Source organism: Heptranchias perlo, chromosome 1 (assembly GCF_035084215.1).
Source record: "Heptranchias perlo isolate sHepPer1 chromosome 1, sHepPer1.hap1, whole genome shotgun sequence".
In the NCBI taxonomy this organism is placed as follows: domain Eukaryota; kingdom Metazoa; phylum Chordata; class Chondrichthyes; order Hexanchiformes; family Hexanchidae; genus Heptranchias; species Heptranchias perlo.
In genome coordinates this window covers 24,255,493-24,273,143 of record NC_090325.1, presented here as the reverse complement: position 1 = coordinate 24,273,143, position 17,651 = coordinate 24,255,493, and the positions used below count along the sequence as shown (strand labels likewise).

General features: G+C 42.3%; 1 protein-coding gene across 4 annotated transcripts in view; it reads right to left on the bottom strand.

The window, feature by feature from the left end:
* Nucleotides 1-1,249: 1,249 nt before the first annotated feature.
* The window catches only part of LOC137320704 (fibroblast growth factor receptor-like 1), a 293,983-nt gene continuing 277,581 nt past the window's right edge, over nt 1,250-17,651 (bottom strand). For all 4 annotated transcript variants that reach the window (XM_067982428.1, XM_067982402.1, XM_067982409.1 and 1 more), the window contains one exon: nt 1,250-9,035. In XM_067982428.1, coding sequence (XP_067838529.1) covers nt 8,608-9,035 — 428 coding nt within the window. In that variant the 3' untranslated portion in view covers nt 1,250-8,607. The remainder of the gene's footprint in view (nt 9,036-17,651) is intronic.

Here is a 17,651-nt window from a genome sequence, read left to right as displayed (position 1 = left end):
TTGACAAGTAAAATTACTCCTATTAACTGGTGATTCATCTAATTTCCTGTTCTTTGGGACCTTTTTGTGTGCAAAGTGGCTGCCAAGATTGTCTACGCAACAGTGAGCACAATTCAAAAGTGCTCCATTGGTGGTGAAGTTCTTTGGGACATCCTCAGGATATTATAAAGTGACGCATACATGTAAGTTCCTTCTATTGTTCATTTTATAGAAAATGTTAGTGTGACTACAAACAGAGACTCCTGTTTTGTGCTCACACCAACGTTCTTATTCAAATTACCAACAGTAGAGATTTCCTCATAGCAAGGTATCAGGGTTTCTCGCATCTATCAATTTGATTGTGCTTGCTTTTTCCCTCCAAGTTTATGGGACCACTGTAAAAGCCTGAAATTATAAATTAGAGTTGGGAATGAGAAAATAAAACAAATGCCATTTCTGAGTTGACATGCTAGAGGACAGCTGCAGTGAGTTCATAGGAAAATTCTATCAGTCAGCAATGGGGCTCAGGTTATGTAACCGGGAGAGACTTAACTGTAATTACGTGGATCATTTCCAAAATCTGGGAAATCAATCTAAAACATCACTGGGTGTTGCAGAACCATAAGAGTATCATATGTTTTCCCAATGGAAAAGTTTCTTTATGGAATATCTACATTAACGCTTAACCTGTTGGATAGAAGTTCCGGGCGTTTAAAAGTCAATATGTATTTCAAACATGCAAATGTTCATCATTGGAGTTTATTGACAGAATGGTTTCCTAATATATGCTGCTTGAGGAACTAAGCTTGTCCATGGTCACCCCACCCGCCCCCAAACAAATAACAACACAGCTCTATTCACAAGCCTCGATTTTAGGGGGGTGGGGAGGGGGGGGGGGGAGGGTGCAGGGGAGCCCGGTAGTTGGCGGTGCACCCGGCCAGGTTGGGGACGAGGAGGTCCCGCTGATCTTAACAGCAGGGCCTGATTTGAATTAAACTTCCCAGATGTCCTGCCCGACAACCAGCCAGATTCACCAGCTGACATCATCGGGATGCAACGTTTGAATCTTAAGTAGGCCCCTGCCTGCTTTTAATGGGGGCCTCGTCCAGGGTCCGAATCGCCGCCCTAAATATTATGGCGACCGGGAACACGGCGGATTGGAGGCAGGATTTCGATTTTTAGGACGGGCAGGAAAGGGTCAGGCAAGTGGGGTGGGTTAAAGTCGAGGCCATGCTGTTTGTTGAAAGAAATGAATGAATTGCAACAGACCAACAATGAATGAAGCATTGTTTATTAAATTCTTTCTTACATTATGAATGATGAAAACTTTATATTTTCTCAGAATTATTATGTGATTGAAATGCAGTCGATTTGTTAAAACCCAAGAAAACAAACCGAGGACTGGAAGAGTTAATACAAGAAGACTGGCCGCTCTGGTAGGTTTGTACCTTTTTATACACTAAGGGACGTCAACGTTGACAGAAAGATGATGTCATTGACAGCGGGACTAATTAATACTTAGCTCATATGATATGCTGCCAGAGTGAGCTGACAGTTGGAACACATAAAGTTGCAAGTGTTTATTTTTCTTTGGGAGGAGGATGGTAAGGCTTCTGTAGACCGGGTGTAAACTATATATCGATATATGAATATGTAAATATATTGGTTATACAGAAAATGGTCAGTGTCCAAATGAACTCGCTCATGCACAGGAAGACTATAGAACAAAACTATTGGCTAGGTTTACTTCATAACCTGAAAAAATTATTGTGCCCTTGGATTTACATTTTGTTAATGGAAATAAATTTTCGAAAGCTCGAGGCAGTGCTTTGGGATGTCATTGGGCAATTAAGACATAAAATGAAATCCATTCTCTCATATTTGGTGCCTCTACTACAGTCAATCATATTTGGAACTTCAATCTGAGCATATTTATACTCTTTATATATATGTCATGAGGGAGTTTCTTTGTAGATTTCATGGCTTCAAATGTTTGTTTTGTTTAATGTTGTTCAAGGATGATTATTTTGCGATGCTGCAGTCCATTATCTTAGCACTTGATCAGCTGTAGTGAAATGTTTAATCCAAGAACTTGTTTCTATATGCTTCCCCTTTTGTAACTGCATTCCTGAGAGCTATGAGTGACACTCTCGATTGTACAGGTTGAGGTGTTATGTTCAATTAATACATACACCTGGTAATCAAGGGCTTAATTCAGACTTCTCAGGAAAGCAAATGTGTGAATTTTATAATCCTCGATGAAAGTCCAGGATGATTATATATATATACCAAATTGTATTTTTTTTTACAAATTCAGACTTCAAATATTTACATGATTATTACATATTACATTGACCCTATTCATTCCTCTCTGTGTGTCTATATTGGGGTTTGACTCCAAAGTAGAGGACATCACCATGATTGAAAAAGAACAGAGGAAAGGTAAATCAGTAAGTAGTGATTAGGGGATGCCATGCATTGGTTATAAAAGCTTGGAGATTATAAGAGGAAGGTAAGACTGATAGAGACAAGGAATCGCACAATTTTGAGGTCCTGGGAAAGAGTGAGTTAGAGTTGGAGTGTAATGAGTCTTGATTCAATACAATGGGATGCAGAGAGGAAAAAGAGTGTTTAGTACAGCATATTTGAAGCTCAAAAGAAAAAAGAGGTAAATGTTCAAAGGAGCACAGATCATGGTCATTTTAATAAAACAGAGAGTCTAGAGATGAGAGTGGGATCACCTATCAGATGACAAACTTTTCTTCTATTTCCTGCCCAGGGTGTGAGAGGTGTGTTGCATGTTCTCCCCAGGTGGAAGCAACATTCAAGTGTTGGGTGGACTTTGGCTTTATTAAGAGTTGTTGAGGGAAAAATATATCTTTGGCACGAAAAAGAAAATCAACCTTCTTGGAGGAAGTATTAGCAACAGGGAAGATGTGGGGGAGAGTGAAATGAAGAATGTCAATAGACTTGTGGGAGAGGTGAAGAAAGTGTACATTTAATGATTTGAAAGAAATGCAATCTTCATTAAAGGTATAGTGATTCAACCATTGCACTGTGAGCTTGTGAACACTGGGGCAATGTGAGCTGAAGGAAGTTGATGAACATAAAGTTAAATCAACAACAAAAGAATAGAAGGCACAAGGTCATTGATAGGAAGAAGAAACAGAGATGGGGAGAAGACATGACTTTGGGAAGCCCCTGGATTTTCACAATGATTTCTCATAAATGAACCATCTACTATAATAGATAGTATGATTGAGAGGAAATTAGATAGCCATGGACATGGATTTGGTGGGAGGCCATATGATGATGTTGTTTAGAGATGTATGGTGCCAGACCCCACCAAAGGTTTTAGCAGATGTTCACCAAAGTGTTCCAAGAATGATGTCCAGAGGCTTATAACATAGGCAACAGGGTCAGTAGTGGAATGGCCAAGCTAGAAATGGTAATAGAGATAGTGAAGTAGGCTAGAACTTTCAAGGTGATGGATAAGTTGAGAGTTAACAACAGCTTCCATAACATTCAAAAGGACAAATGAAAGGGCAGTAGGGTAGTAGTTTGAAAGGTAAGAGGAATCACCTTTCTTAGGGATCGGCTGAGCATGAGGAAATCTTCAAGGAGAAGGAAAGGAGAACTGTAACCAAGAGATAGTAAAGAGATATTATGGTAGAGTGCTATGTTTTTGAGGATGAGAGTCTCCTTCCTATCAGGACTAGAGGTCTTATTGGAGTCCAGAAAGTGATGGATACAAAAGACCTGGAGGGGTTAAAAATTGATATGAATTATAATTGTCCAACAGATGGAACAATGGAGAGCAGTGGGAAAGGTTCTTTACCAAGGTCATTGAGATTAGAGTTGGAAGAAAAAAGTGAGCCAAAAAGGTTAGCTTTCTCTTTAAGACAATTAGTAACTGTACTATCAGGATGAAAGAGTGGTGGAAAGGAGGATTTATAAAAAATATAAGGCTTTGGAAAGGGACTAGTAGGAGTGGCTATTGGGGCAGCAAGAACATAAGAACATAAGAAATAGGAGCAGGAGTAGGCCAATCGGCCCCTCGAGCCTGCTCCGCTATTCAATAAGATCGTGGCTGATCTGATCCTAACCTCAAATCTAAAGAACACAAGAAGTAGGAGCAGGACCCGGCCACTCAGCCCCTGGGCCCGCTCCGCCACCCACAGGACCTTGACCGATCCGAACTCAGCTTCATGTCCAATTTCCTGCCCGCTCCCCGTAACCCCTAATTCCCTTTACTTCTAGGAAACTGTCTATTTCTGTTTTAAATTTATTTAATGATGTAGCTGATAGTTGGTGCTTCCCTTCAAAACAGTTGCATTCAGACATTCCAGTAGTTCCAAGTTAGAAGAAATAAAGTTGGCCCAGATGCTTCAGATTGATCAAGATGCCAGATGCGATAACAAGAAGACAACAGAATAACAGGCTTGATTGAGCCAAGGTGCAGTCCCAGATCTGGCAGAAGGTGAAGAGTGAGAAATCTTCCATACCAGCTGAAATATTATCAGTTACTTCACTGGCACAGATGGAAGGACACGAAGAGTAAAAGCAGCAGTTGGATCAGGGAAAGGGAGCAATGAGTTCTTGAAGTCAGCCCCAGTTGGTTGACTAAGCACCAAACAGAAGAGCAATAAAAGCAATGGCAACAGAAAGCTTTTGTTTGGTTTCCAACTTTCTCTCCTCCTCTCCTGAAGGTGGTGGAATATGATTGCATGGACGCTAGCATCCCACGCAAGTGGCAATTCTTCATGTTTGAGCTTGGACAGTGAGAGGAGCTTAAACTAGAGATTTTTATGTAAGATTAACATTTTTTCTCTTCACTTTCACAATAACTTGAAGAAAAGACTAAATTAGCAGGATTTCCAAAGGCTTTTTTTCCCCCTCAAAGGATCATTCTAGAGTACTTTTGAATAGATGAAAATGGTTCAAGTCTTAAACATTTTTTTCCCTAATAATTGTATTGACACTGGCAGTGTGATCAGTAACATATCTTCCATAGTAAGATAGCTGGAAGCAGCAGACATGTGCACACAAATTGAAAATAGATGAGCCCGGAAAAAAAGACAGAACAGATCCTGCAAAGTGTCAGAGTCCAAAGTAAAACAGGACTTCATTAACCAATACAAATCTTCAAATTTTATAAACTAGCACCATTATGATAGCCGACTGATAATAATGATTAATTGATCATTAAATTAGATAAAGGGTGCATATTCACTGTATTTAGAAACTTGTTCTCTCAATTGTAACCCGATCTGCTAAGTGAAAGGTTCTCGACTTCTGATTTTTTTGTATTAGATTTTGTTAGGTGTATACTAGTCACATACCCTATATAAAATATATACCTAATGATAACATGCAAAATAATTGACTTCCAAAAACTGTGCTACCATGATGCTAGATTGTAAAATTTAGATTGTAAAGCCTGGAAGAAGAGAGCTGGATAAATTCTGCCTTAAGCAGAATTCAGTGACTTGGGTTTAAGTTCTTTAATGCCAGATTACAGAACTGACTTTTTTCAGAATTACTATTTAACTAAAATCACCTTTGTTAAACATCTTTAACATTACCAGTGAATGATTTTAGTTTCGCTTTGTCAAGAGAATCAGCTTGAGAATAGAAGCTGTAAACTGTGATTAGAACATTACTTGGGGTGATAGCATTCAAAGATTAGATGAGAGATATGTCACAAAATCAACATGCTTAGATGATTTCATGTGTGCCCATGTTAAGTTGCAACATGCACACAATCCTGCTGTTATTGATGCACATTTAAAGACTGTGAAAGGTACGATGACCTTCAAAGCTCCATTTCTAGTCTCGTATGAGCTAACTAGCCTCTCAAGTTACTTCATTGTCACAAAGCATATGAATATGTTTTCTCTTCTACAAATTAACAAATCTAAAGCCTTCTCCCCCATAAGGCAATGGAGTTGTTTTGATTACATATTTGCTCAATATATTAATTTAATAGATACCATGGCAACCGACCAGCCATAAATAACACACCTAGTTACAAAGACTTAGATCTGATTAAGAATTTGCTTACATCAGTGTCTTTCAGAATAAGAGGCAATGGCACTAGTATATGTGTGTTGTTTTGCTATGCGGGTTGAGGAATGTTCTACAGTTGTAACTGTTTATGTAACAAATTATCAAAGCTTTCTCATTGCTGGATAATACTTTTTATTAACAGATCACTAGAATCAACTTCAACTGCAGGCAATTTCTTTTTTGAAGGGAGATACTATTAAGGAAAACACAGAAAAGATCCATTTATCCTCTTAATCAATATTATTATTAAAATAAGTTTAATGGATTGGATCAAAGAAAGTTTTTTTTATTATATAGCATGATTTGATCAAAGAGATAGTTTTGATTGACAGAGCAGACAAGTCTGTTCAGGCAAGAAAAGCATCGGCTCTGTTGTCGACCGATTAAATGGTATATGGGATTTTTCACACACCAACTTCTGTTCCATGACGCAGTTGTGTTTTTCCTACACTTGTTGCCAGATTTGTCTCAGTTTTGAGTCTCTCTTGCTCTTTTTGTCAATATCTCACTACCCTTGGCATGAATGACCACAGGCTGGTGAGTGCCAACCTTGAAATGGTGGTCAAGGGGCAATGACCCCCAACCCAAAAGGTTGAAAACACTGTGCCCAATCACAATAACCCACTATGGCACTTAATGATTGAATTCAGCTTTTACAATAAAGTGCTACTTATAACAGCAATTGAACACTCACTAGCACAAACAGGTGATTATGACAGGCTGTAAATCTGGCATTGTTTTAGTAGTTTCTTGTTAGTTTTTACAGTTTCATAAGCTCACTTGAGGCTTCTAGTAATTTTCTATAGCAATTTAGTTTGATTAATAATTTGTTTAAATATCTTTTAAGAGTCTGTAATTCCCATTAAAAAAGACAAGAAGCCACTTAGATAATATTCTAGGAAAATAATATTAAGATTTGTTTTTCTCATGGAGTGCAGTGACATTAGTCCTTTATGCCATAACATCATCTTCCTAATAAAATAGCTCTTTCTGAAAATGTTTAGAAAAAATATACAAATGTGTTCAAAACACGTCAAATACAAAACAAAAGCTGGCGGTAACAATGGGGCAGACTATACAGGATTGTCGATATAAAGATTACTACAGATTTGTCGTTTTTGAATTAAAAAGGCTTTGCATAAAAATATTACACACGATCTCCCTGCACTTACCAATTGACCACATAAGCCAATGCACGCCGTGTAGGATCTCTTGTTTTCCACTTGGTAAGAACTCTTGCAACAATTCAGTTTCGCCTTTGATCAAATATATTTATAGAAATGCCTGTTTTAGAGGAAACTATGATACACTTTTTTTTCTCACTTAACAAAATAAATTAAATATACATGACTTTCTGTTTAAAATCTATATAGTTTTACAAAAAAAGGCTTATATCTGTGGTTAGCGTCTCTCTAATCCACATAGGCACTACTGAGGTCCTATTTGCTAAAACGTCATTGAAACGCGATTGTACAGAACAGGAAGATGTGATCGCAGGTAAGAGCAGGCACAAAATTCAGGTCACCTGGAGGGACTGAGCTGTTGTGGTGACTTTTTTTTTCCTCCATTGATATAATAGCTTGTCCAGTGTCTATTCAGCGGGTGACGATGAAACTGAGCAGTACAGTATCCGCTTTTCTGCTACATGGGTGAATAAATATTTCATCGTTACAGTTTATGTCAGTTCACATTTGAAGCATTGTCCTGCTGTTCCATTCCCTCGTAATGGCAGTGGCTAGACATAATTATATTGCAGGTTTCATTTTTGAAGTCTCCTCCGTGCCTAGCAGAAATTCATATAGTAGCACAGACTATATAATTCCGAATATCAAGTCAGCCAGGAACTTAATGTAGATAGCATCTTACTTTAAAACATATAGTCAAGACTTTAATTTGGCACTAACCAGTGGTGAAACCTTTATCAAACACAAGGTTTTTTGTGTGTATGATCGCAAATATAATCTTTTCATCCCGTTTGTGGGTTCCAGGAAATAGTAATTATTTTTGAAATATATATAATATATAAATATTATTTGGTGTGGTTGAAGATAAGGTATCTTTGTGTCAAGTGAATTTAACTGCATAAGCCAACTAGTTCTCACAGTATTCAAATATACCTCAAGTAGTTTACATTTTTTTAAATATAATTTATGGATACAAAGTAATTGCTCAGTACCTGGGGCAAAGATTCAATTAGTTGGACTGTGCGCCAAAAGTTAGTTGCATTTCATAAGGTTTTTAAATTGGGATTGAAGTGTGAGATGATTTGAGTTATTACAGTTTTTAAAAAAAAATTACGCTTTAAGTCAATCTTTTGGTATGTATCTCTTCTAAAACACCACCTTGAATCATTCACTGTAACCTAGGTCTCTCTGCTTCCAAGTACATTCTCATTTCACAGGAATTTCAGACCAGCTCCATTTTCCACTCCGTCTCCCAATTCCTTGCAAGGTCGTTGCCAACCAGCCTTCAGTCTACTGGCAGTGCGGGCTGACGAGAGAGTGCTTGATCTTTCCGAGGTCCTGTTGGAAAATGCCGCGCGGAACACGAGGCCGTGAGCTAGCACTGATAGTGGATGTGCTGGTGCTGGTGGACCTTGCCCTCGACGTGGGAGTGCGTGTGAGTGTGGATGTCTGTGTAGATCTTCGGGTACATTTTCGGGGCCATGGGCGGCACCAGAGGTGGCCCCTGAGCCAGCAGGTGCTGCTGCTGCTGCTGCTGCTGCTGCTGAGCCACGTACTCCTCGTAGTTTATCGGTGTGATGCACTCCTTGTCGAGAACCTGCTGCCTCTGTTCCCTCTGCTGCTGCCTGTGGATCACGGCCGCTGCCGCCGCCGGGGTGGAGCACGGCTTCTTTTTGGTCTGGCAAAGCCAAAGCAGGATTGTCCCGAAGATGAAGATGGCGCCAGCGGGGATTCCGATGATTACAGGCCAAGGCAGGCTGCTGCTCGAAGAGGTAGCCACAGGTGCTTTGGGGGGCTTCGGGTCTGGCACATCAGGCATCCAGAAAAGATAAAAGGGAAAGAGGGGTAGGTGGGGGGGGGGGGGGGGGGGGCACAGAAAGACAAACAAAATTAAAACCAAGTGACAAAAATCAACAACAGATGTCCCACACATTCTTCCTGTCTTCTTTGGGTGCCTGTGTTTTTGTCATTAAACGTAATGTTGCCGACAAAGCATAAATCAACCCTTAAATTGTTTACAGGTTTTACATTGGTAATAGCTGAAGAAATGAACAGCTCTTTCAAGAGTATATAGGGAACCAACCAAAAAAAAAAAGGAGACAAATTATAGGATGCCTATTTTACAGCTTCAACCATGAATTTAAAAATACACAGTGCCTGGAAGTTGAATAAATTTCACACTTGGGTTTTAACACATGTACTTTGTGAAATAAGACTTAAGGTGGACATCATACTGTCTAAACTTTATAAAAGTGGTATTATCAATAAGATTAAAGTGGCCTTGCTGTCCACAATCACATTGAATGATATCATCCCTATTTGAAGCGGTTTAATCTGTTTTAAGTCATTCAACTAAGAAATTTAACTACCTTCTCATTAGAATGGCATTAAGCCGAGCATCTCACTCAGTAATCATTGGATCTAATTTGGTATAATGATGGTAAAACTGCAGTGAAAATAGAAAGAACTTGGAAGACAGTATTAATTGTCTTTTTTATAATGTTGTTTTGCACTCCATATGAATTACTTTAAAGCTTCAATATGACGTTTTGTATCTGGTTAAAATAAACACAGTTCCGATATAGCCCAGTGATGCGTAGATGTACCATTGGCTTGCAAAACCGGAAGGTCAGGACATGAGTATGTGCCTGTGATTGCTCACATAGTGAACTGCCAGTCTGCCAAGCACTGGAGGAAAACAACCAGCAGAGGCCAGGCACTTCCCCATAGGAATGAGACAATTTTGAGGGCAAAATGCTATTCTCCTGCATCTCTTACTGGTTGGGTAAAGTGCAGAACAGCATTAGCCAAAGTAGTGGATACATAGTACAAAGAGAGAGACATCTAAACAGTGGGAGATAGTTAGATATTTAAGGTTCCATTTCCTTCTTGTACCCTTTGGGCAATATTGTTTTTACATTCACAAATGTGCCACCTTCAATATTGCCCCATGTACAAAACCATCAAAATTCCACTTAAAGAATATCACACTTTGTCCATTGTGTGATATTTTCCATGCCAACTCAATGGAAGAATTATGGATACAATTGAGACCTGCTGTTACAGCCTGGCAAAGTCTCTTGCTGACCTACATTGGTTCCCAGTTAAGCAACGCATTGAATTTAAAATTCTCACCTTTGTGTTCAAATCCCTCAATGGCCTCACACCTCCCTATCTCTAAAAAACCTCCTCCAGCCCTACAACCCTCCAAGAGCTCTCTGTTCCTCCAATTCTTGCCTCTTGCGCATCCCCGATTTTAATTGCTCCACCATTGGCAGACCTGCCTTCAGCTGCTTTGGCACTAAGTTGTAGAATTCCCTCTCTAAACCTCTCTACCTCTCTCTCCTCCTTTAAGATGCTCCTTAAAACCTGCCTCTTTGACCAAGCTTTCGGTCACCTGTCCTAATATCTCCTTATGGGCTCGGTGTCAAATTTTGTTTGAAAATTGCCCCTGCGAAGCGCCTTGGGACGTTTTACCACATTAAAGTTTTTGGGTTAAAACACCATTCCGGAACCTGAGTACATAATCTAGGTAGACACTTTAGTGTGATACTGAAGGAGTGCTGCATTGTCGTAAGTGCCATGTTTCAGATGAGACATTAATAAAGGCCCTGTCTGTCTGTTCTAGTAGTTTGGGTGGATTTTTGGGGCTGGATCTCCCACCTCTGTAGGAGGAGGCTCGGGCTGGAGCTTCCAACCACCACCACAACAACCCCCATGACCCCAAACCATCTTCTTGGATCGGGATTTATTACTCATGTAGAGCAAGCTACTGCCTAGATCTCCACTACCTAGAGGGAGCCCCCTGCTGCCAATGAGGAACATTCAGGCAATGCTATAGCAGGAGCACTAGAAGAGAGGAGCACATTTAAAGGGAGGAGCAGAACTCCAAAGATCTGTATTATTATTTTTTTAGGCCTTGGTTGGAGCCGAGGCCCAAGACAGATAGGTTTTGATGCCTGAGCAGAGAGACAGTGCCCATTACTGGGTCATCTCCCTTCAAAAGAGGTGTCAACAGACCCAGGGGCATCAGCCACCCATCTCCTGGCAGTGGCAGAAAGCAGAAAAATCAGGAGTGTCTCCAAGCCCCGCCTGCCCACCCTTATTTATACATGGTGGGTATTGAATGGAAGGCTGGTGGCCTTTCCTGCTCTGGCAGGGGGAGGAAAATCCAGGCAAGGGGCAGAGATGCGGCAGGAGGCCTCCCTGCCTGAATTTCAATGATTTGCATATGCTCTGTGGAGGAATATGGTGGAGGAAATTCAAGTCCTAAAGATTATGTCCCTGGATTTGCACGGGACGCAATCCCAGCAGATACCCTGGGAACGACAATAAAAATGTTAAAAACCTTCACCTTTTCTTCAGGGGTCCAAGCTGCTTCTGTAGCCTGGACTAACCCCCTCCCCCTCCCCACCACCACCAGCACCCTTCAGGATGCAGGTACACCTCATCAACCTGGGTGTACTGGCCTCCATGCTTACACCAGTTTACATTGAGGCCGGGGAAGCAGGAACTCCCATTTTCAACCTTTCACCCCCACCCCCCCCCCCCCCCACAACCCTGCCCCTCTGACAAAAAGAACCGTGTTTGGGTCAGATGGAGTTTCCACCCCAGGCAAGGCCTTCTGGAAAAGGCTAGCAAAGACCAGGACCCAGCGTATCCAGGTCCCGGCCTATTTCCTGGACCTTCATCTGAACTCCTGCTGGAATAAGTGGGGTTTCGCCAGAAGGCCTGAATATTATTGGGGCCTCCGTGACATTATGTGAAAAGCAGAGAGTTATCCAATTAATCCCGCTCCCCTGCTCTTGCCCCATAGCCCTGCAAACTTCTCCTTTTCAAGTATTTATCCAATTCCCTTTTGAAAGTTACTATTGAATCTGCTTCCACCACTCTTACAGGCAGTGCATTCCAGATCATAACACCTTGCTGCATAAGAAAAATTCTCATCTGCCCTCTGGCTTTTTTTGCCAATTATCTTAAATCTGTGTCCTCTGGTTACCGACCCTCCTGCCAGTGGAAACAGTTTCTCTGTATCTACTGTATCAAAACCCCTCAGAATTTTGAACACCTCTATTAAACCTCCCCTTAACCTTCCCTGCTGTACTTACTGTTAGATAATAAGAGGAAATCAGACTGTTCCTGAGGAGAAAGGTTCTAACTAGGTAACTCCACAAGAGTCACAGGATCTTCCGTTGGGCAGTGCCAAAGCTGCCTTTGCATTGACCAAGGTAGCTGGTGATACAAAAAGCAAAGCCATACTGGGCAGTCCTGTCTGGATTACAACCACTTTAACAAAGCTGGTTAGAGTCTGAGACATCTTTCGATAGTTGAGGATGTGTAAGTAAAAGAATCTTTAAGGAAATTTCCCAAAGAGGATTCCTCAACCTATGTCCCACTCTTTCTTTTACAGGATGAGCGGTGATGCCAGTGGAGCAACGCTGAGTTATAAGTCATGCTCAGCTGGGACTCAGTATCTAAGCTGACCTGGGTCAATACTTGTTCCTAAATCAAGCCAGTTGCTTTGACAGGATCAAAGACTTGAATCCGTGGAGGTGATCGTTTGAGTTGCAGTTGGTAACTGATTCAGTCTGGTCGCTCAACATCACTTGACACCAGATCAGAGGTTGAACCCAAAGGCTGAGTCAGTTCGTTCCTGAGGCTGGGGGAGATTGTACAAGAACTGAAGGATCTCCCACTCCCCTCCACCCCCAAACCTTTTGTGTGAGAGAGGCAAACAAGCAAAGCTGCTATCTGAAGAATGCTTTGTAATCTGTAAAGTGACACCCATAGAGTACAGGTAATATTCTGCTTAGATATAGATGTTGAACAAGTAAGATAGAGCTGAGTTTTCTCCTTCAGAGGAAAAGTACTAAGCCCAGAAATTACATATTTATTTATGGCAGAACACTTAACATGTTCAAGTGACGCCCCTCGTTCTGCTGTTTTAACACAGGCATTAACTCATTTATTTCAAATGGGTTTATGTGGGGCAGGAATTCGAAGTGAAACCCAAATCTGCTGGGTATCTGCCCCATGTAAATACCGTGAGAAATCATGATTGCCAGGGGGGCAAGCAAGTCTTCCGCCTGCCATCCCCCAAGGGCACTTGTGTCGGGCCCTCTGGGCATTCCATCCAGTTCACCACCCAATAGGTCCAAGCTGAGAGCACACTTGGGTTCCACTGTGGACCTAGTAAAGGTCCCCAAAATGTTAGGGGTCAAAATTAATCGATCCCACAGGGATCATATAATCTTTATTTTTATCTGCCATCATTATGGGCTTTGGGATCTCTCCCTCCCCCCCCTCCACAATCTGAGCAGCAGGGTGGGCATTTGGCATGGGCACCTCTTTCAGCTTCTACAGGCAAGGGACATGCACCCCAACTATCTAAATGACCCCCCGGCTCCACAATTTGAGATGGGGTCAATTCCGGGGCACCGTATCAGCTGGAGTCCCGCCCTGGTAAGCAGTGGAACAGGGACCCTAGAATTTCAGGCCTCCTTTCTAGTACTATCTATGGTATATATTCACCCAATCACTGATGTGAGCAAAATAAATATCTGTATACAACTTATTCACTTGAATCAGCGACCAAAGAAAAATGGATTAGGAGACGTTGGGAACAATTTTCCTTTTGTGTGTAAAGCAGGATCAAATTATTCCTACACATGTCAGCCTTGACTTAGTGGTAGCAATCTTGCCTCTGAGCCAGAAGGTTCAAGTCCCACTCCAGAGACTTGAGCACAAAATCTAGGCTGACACTTCAGGATGAGATCCACTTTTGGATGAGACATTAAACCGAGACCCCGTCTGCCCTTTTGTTCTCCCCGGTGTTCTGGCTAATATTTATCCCTCAACCAACATCACTAAAAACAGATTTTCTGGTCATTATCTCGTTACTGTTTGTGGGATCTTGCTGTGTGCAAGTTGGTTGCCGTCAACAGTGACTACACTTCAAAAGTACTTCATTGGCTCTGGAGCACTTTGGGATATCCTGAGGTCATAAAAGGCGCTATATAAATGCATGTTCTTTCTTTCATATTGTGGGTTAATTGTTCAAGATAGGTTTTAGCACCTTCCTAAAAAGAGGTTGGGGAAGCAGTAAAGTAATTCCTAAGTTGCATTTAGTCCAGTTATTGCCTGATGATTTTTCTTCCCCTTACAAGCCAACAGCAATCATATGACATTCCTCCCATACTGTTACTAAAACCTATTTGGAGTGATGTATGAACCAGTCTATGTGCACTCTAACCACACTTTAGTTGGTAAGCTGTCGCCGTATGAATGTGGAATTTAGACAGACTTAAAAAAAACACTGGACAAAGACAAATCAGGTCAAACAAATTTTTATTCTGTCACAGGGTCCAGAAAGCATCTATATGCTTTTTATTTCTTTTGTTAAGGTGCAAAAATTGCATTTCAAAGTTGCTTTTTCTGGACATCAGGACAACTTGTTGATGATGTCAGTGGTTGACATCACTAAAAACAGATTTTCTGGTCATTATTTCATTGCTCTTTGTGGGATCTTGCTGTGTACAAATTGGCTGCCGCCAACAGTGACTACACTTCAAAAGTACTTCATTGGCTCTGAAGCAGTTTGGGATGTCCTGAGGTCATAAAAGGCGCTATATAAATATCACTGATATTGAACCTGTGTTCTGAACACTGGGATGGTTACTTAAGATGTGATCTCTGTTTGTGAAGAGAGCAATCCTGGACCAGAAGATCCTGGAACCACATCCAGAGTGGTTCCATGGGCCACACTACCTTGCCCAGCTGGCATAACCAATTGGGAAGATTTGTTTTTTCGCAGTCCATCCGTCACTATAGTAACATGCCGGAAGACGCTGCCCAGCATTGTGTCTAACTTTTGCACATTAGCAAATCCACTAGCCAGCATGTTAAAACCAATTGTCAAACTATTAATCAACTGAGACAGGCCAGTGTGAGTGAAAGCAAAATGCTTCTCGTGTTCTTCCATTGATTCTGTGGGGTGTGTCCCCTCAGTCCCTACAGATGATTGAAGCCTGGATCTATTAGACTGCACACTGCCTCTTGTTGCTGGCAGTTCTGCTGAGCCATCTGAATGACATGACGGGTCACTGCTGCCATTTGAGGTATCAGGGTGAGAGCTGGGGCTAGTGTAATTGCTTACATCTGAGGTATTGGCATGGGAGACAGAGCTATTCCAGGGTTCAAATTTATGACTGGCATCTGTGGGAAACACTATTAAGATTTCCAAGACAGTATTTGTTAAGTGATTATGTTGATAGTGGAATCATAGAATCTTATAGCACAGAGGGAGGCCATTCAGCCAATCGTGCCTGTGCTGGCTCTCTGAAAGGACTACCCATTTAAAGCTATTCCCCTATCCTTGCCCCAAAACTCTTCAAATTTTTGTTCTTCAAATATTTATCCACATCCCTCTTAAAATCTATTATAAATTCTGTTCCCACCATTGGGTGCAGGGAGGATGTTCCCGATGGCTGGGAGTCCAGAACCAGGGGTCACAGTCTCAGGATACGGGGTATGCCATTTAGAACCAAGATGAGGAGACATTACTTCACTCAGAGGGTGGTGAACCTGTGGAATTCTCTACCACAGAAGGCAGTAGAGGCCAAGTCATTAGATGTATTCAAGAAGGAGATAGATATATTTCTTAATGCTAAAGGGATCAAGGGATATGGGGAAAAAGCGGGAACAGGGTACTGAGTTAGACAATCAGCCATGATCATTTTGAATGGCGGAGCAGGTCCGAAGGGCCGAATGGCCTATTCTTGCTCCTATTTTCTATGTTTCTATTGTATTCATGTAGAGCATTCTGGGGTAAGAGGTTGCTTCCAGCACTTTTCTGGGCTCAGAAAGGCATGAAAACACTTGCACACCATATCACGTGGCCACAAAGCACACCCTAAATCCATCCAACTTATTAAAATAAAACGGGGGGTGGGGGCTGTCAGTACTACCCGCGCTGTTAACTGGCAGCTCGCCTGATGGAGGACACAAATTTTGCGCGTTCTTGGTGCAATTTAAAGGCAGCCTGCGCCTCTTAATGGGGTGGTGCACTTTGGCTGCAGGCATCTATATGTGGGCAATGGCATGCGCAGGAGAAGCTTGCGAGGGCACGCTGGCATTCGGACACTGCTTTGGAGATTTTAGTGGAGGAGGTCGACAGGAGATGGGGCATCTTCTATCCACCAGGTGGCAGGAAAATTTGCAGGCAAGCTACCTGATATGAATGGGTAGAGGGGGCATCAGTGTGAGGCATATCACTCCCAGGACATGACTGCAATGCAAGGAAAAGTTCAATGACCTCACGAGGATAACTAAGGTAAGCCTCCTGACTCATACCTCTCATTACATTATGATTAGCCTTGCACTACCTGTTGCCCCAGCATTCACCATCCAGCTCTCACTCGATTCCCCTCCAATCACTGCAGCACACTTCACTCCACCTCCTTCTGCTCCTAATGTCACACTCGGCACCTGTTACTTTTCTTCACCTTTACTTCCTTCACCTTCTCACACCTCTGCCATCTTTCACACACCAGCGACTCTATTCTACCCTGACATGCATGTCCTCAAAACTTCTCACTGCTCTAACACTGACACTCTTTCATCTTTCTTGCAGGGTAAAGCTCGCACACAATAACTGGGAGCAGGCAGCCACAGGAAGAAGGGACACACTTCATCCATGTGCTGTCCCCACTCGAAGAGCAGGTTATGGACATCGTGGGCAGGGGACGTGTCAGGACCGTGGCATCTGGTGAGGCTGAAGGACAAGTCTGGCAGGGTTTTAAATCATCTTCCCCTCCTTCGCTTCTCACTTAAATCTCACCCCTACACGTGATGCATGACAGATTGCAGCTGCTTTCAGAAGCCACTCATCTGTCTCTGCATAACATGTCACTAACTGCTAACTCATCGCCCATCCTTACATTTCAACTTCAGAAGATGCAAGCAGCCCTCAGGGAGAAGAGGAAGAAGAAGAAGAAGAGGGCAGCACTGCTGATCAGGAAGCGTCACTCGACCCTACACTTGCAGATACCAGCTCAGATACTGGCACTGCGCATAGTTCAGAGAGTAAGCTAGAGAGGTCTACAGGTGGAGATTCACCCAGCACGAGTCTGCAGTGGAAAGGGGGATAGGACAGTCCAGGAAGCAGCTCACCGGAGGGCGAGCTCACATCCTAAACTTGTTGCACAGATTGCAGATGGAGACATCGGGGGCCCACCATACATAACCACACGGACCTTCTAAATGCACTGGGCTGCCTGCCAGAGAGCTTGTGCACAATGTCGGAGAGCAGGGAGGAGTCCAGTTCCAATTTGTGGGATGTCTTCACATGTGGCATTGATCATGCAGTCAAAGGTGGCGTGAGTGGTCAGCTCCATGAGCACTGCAGGAGGACCCACAGCC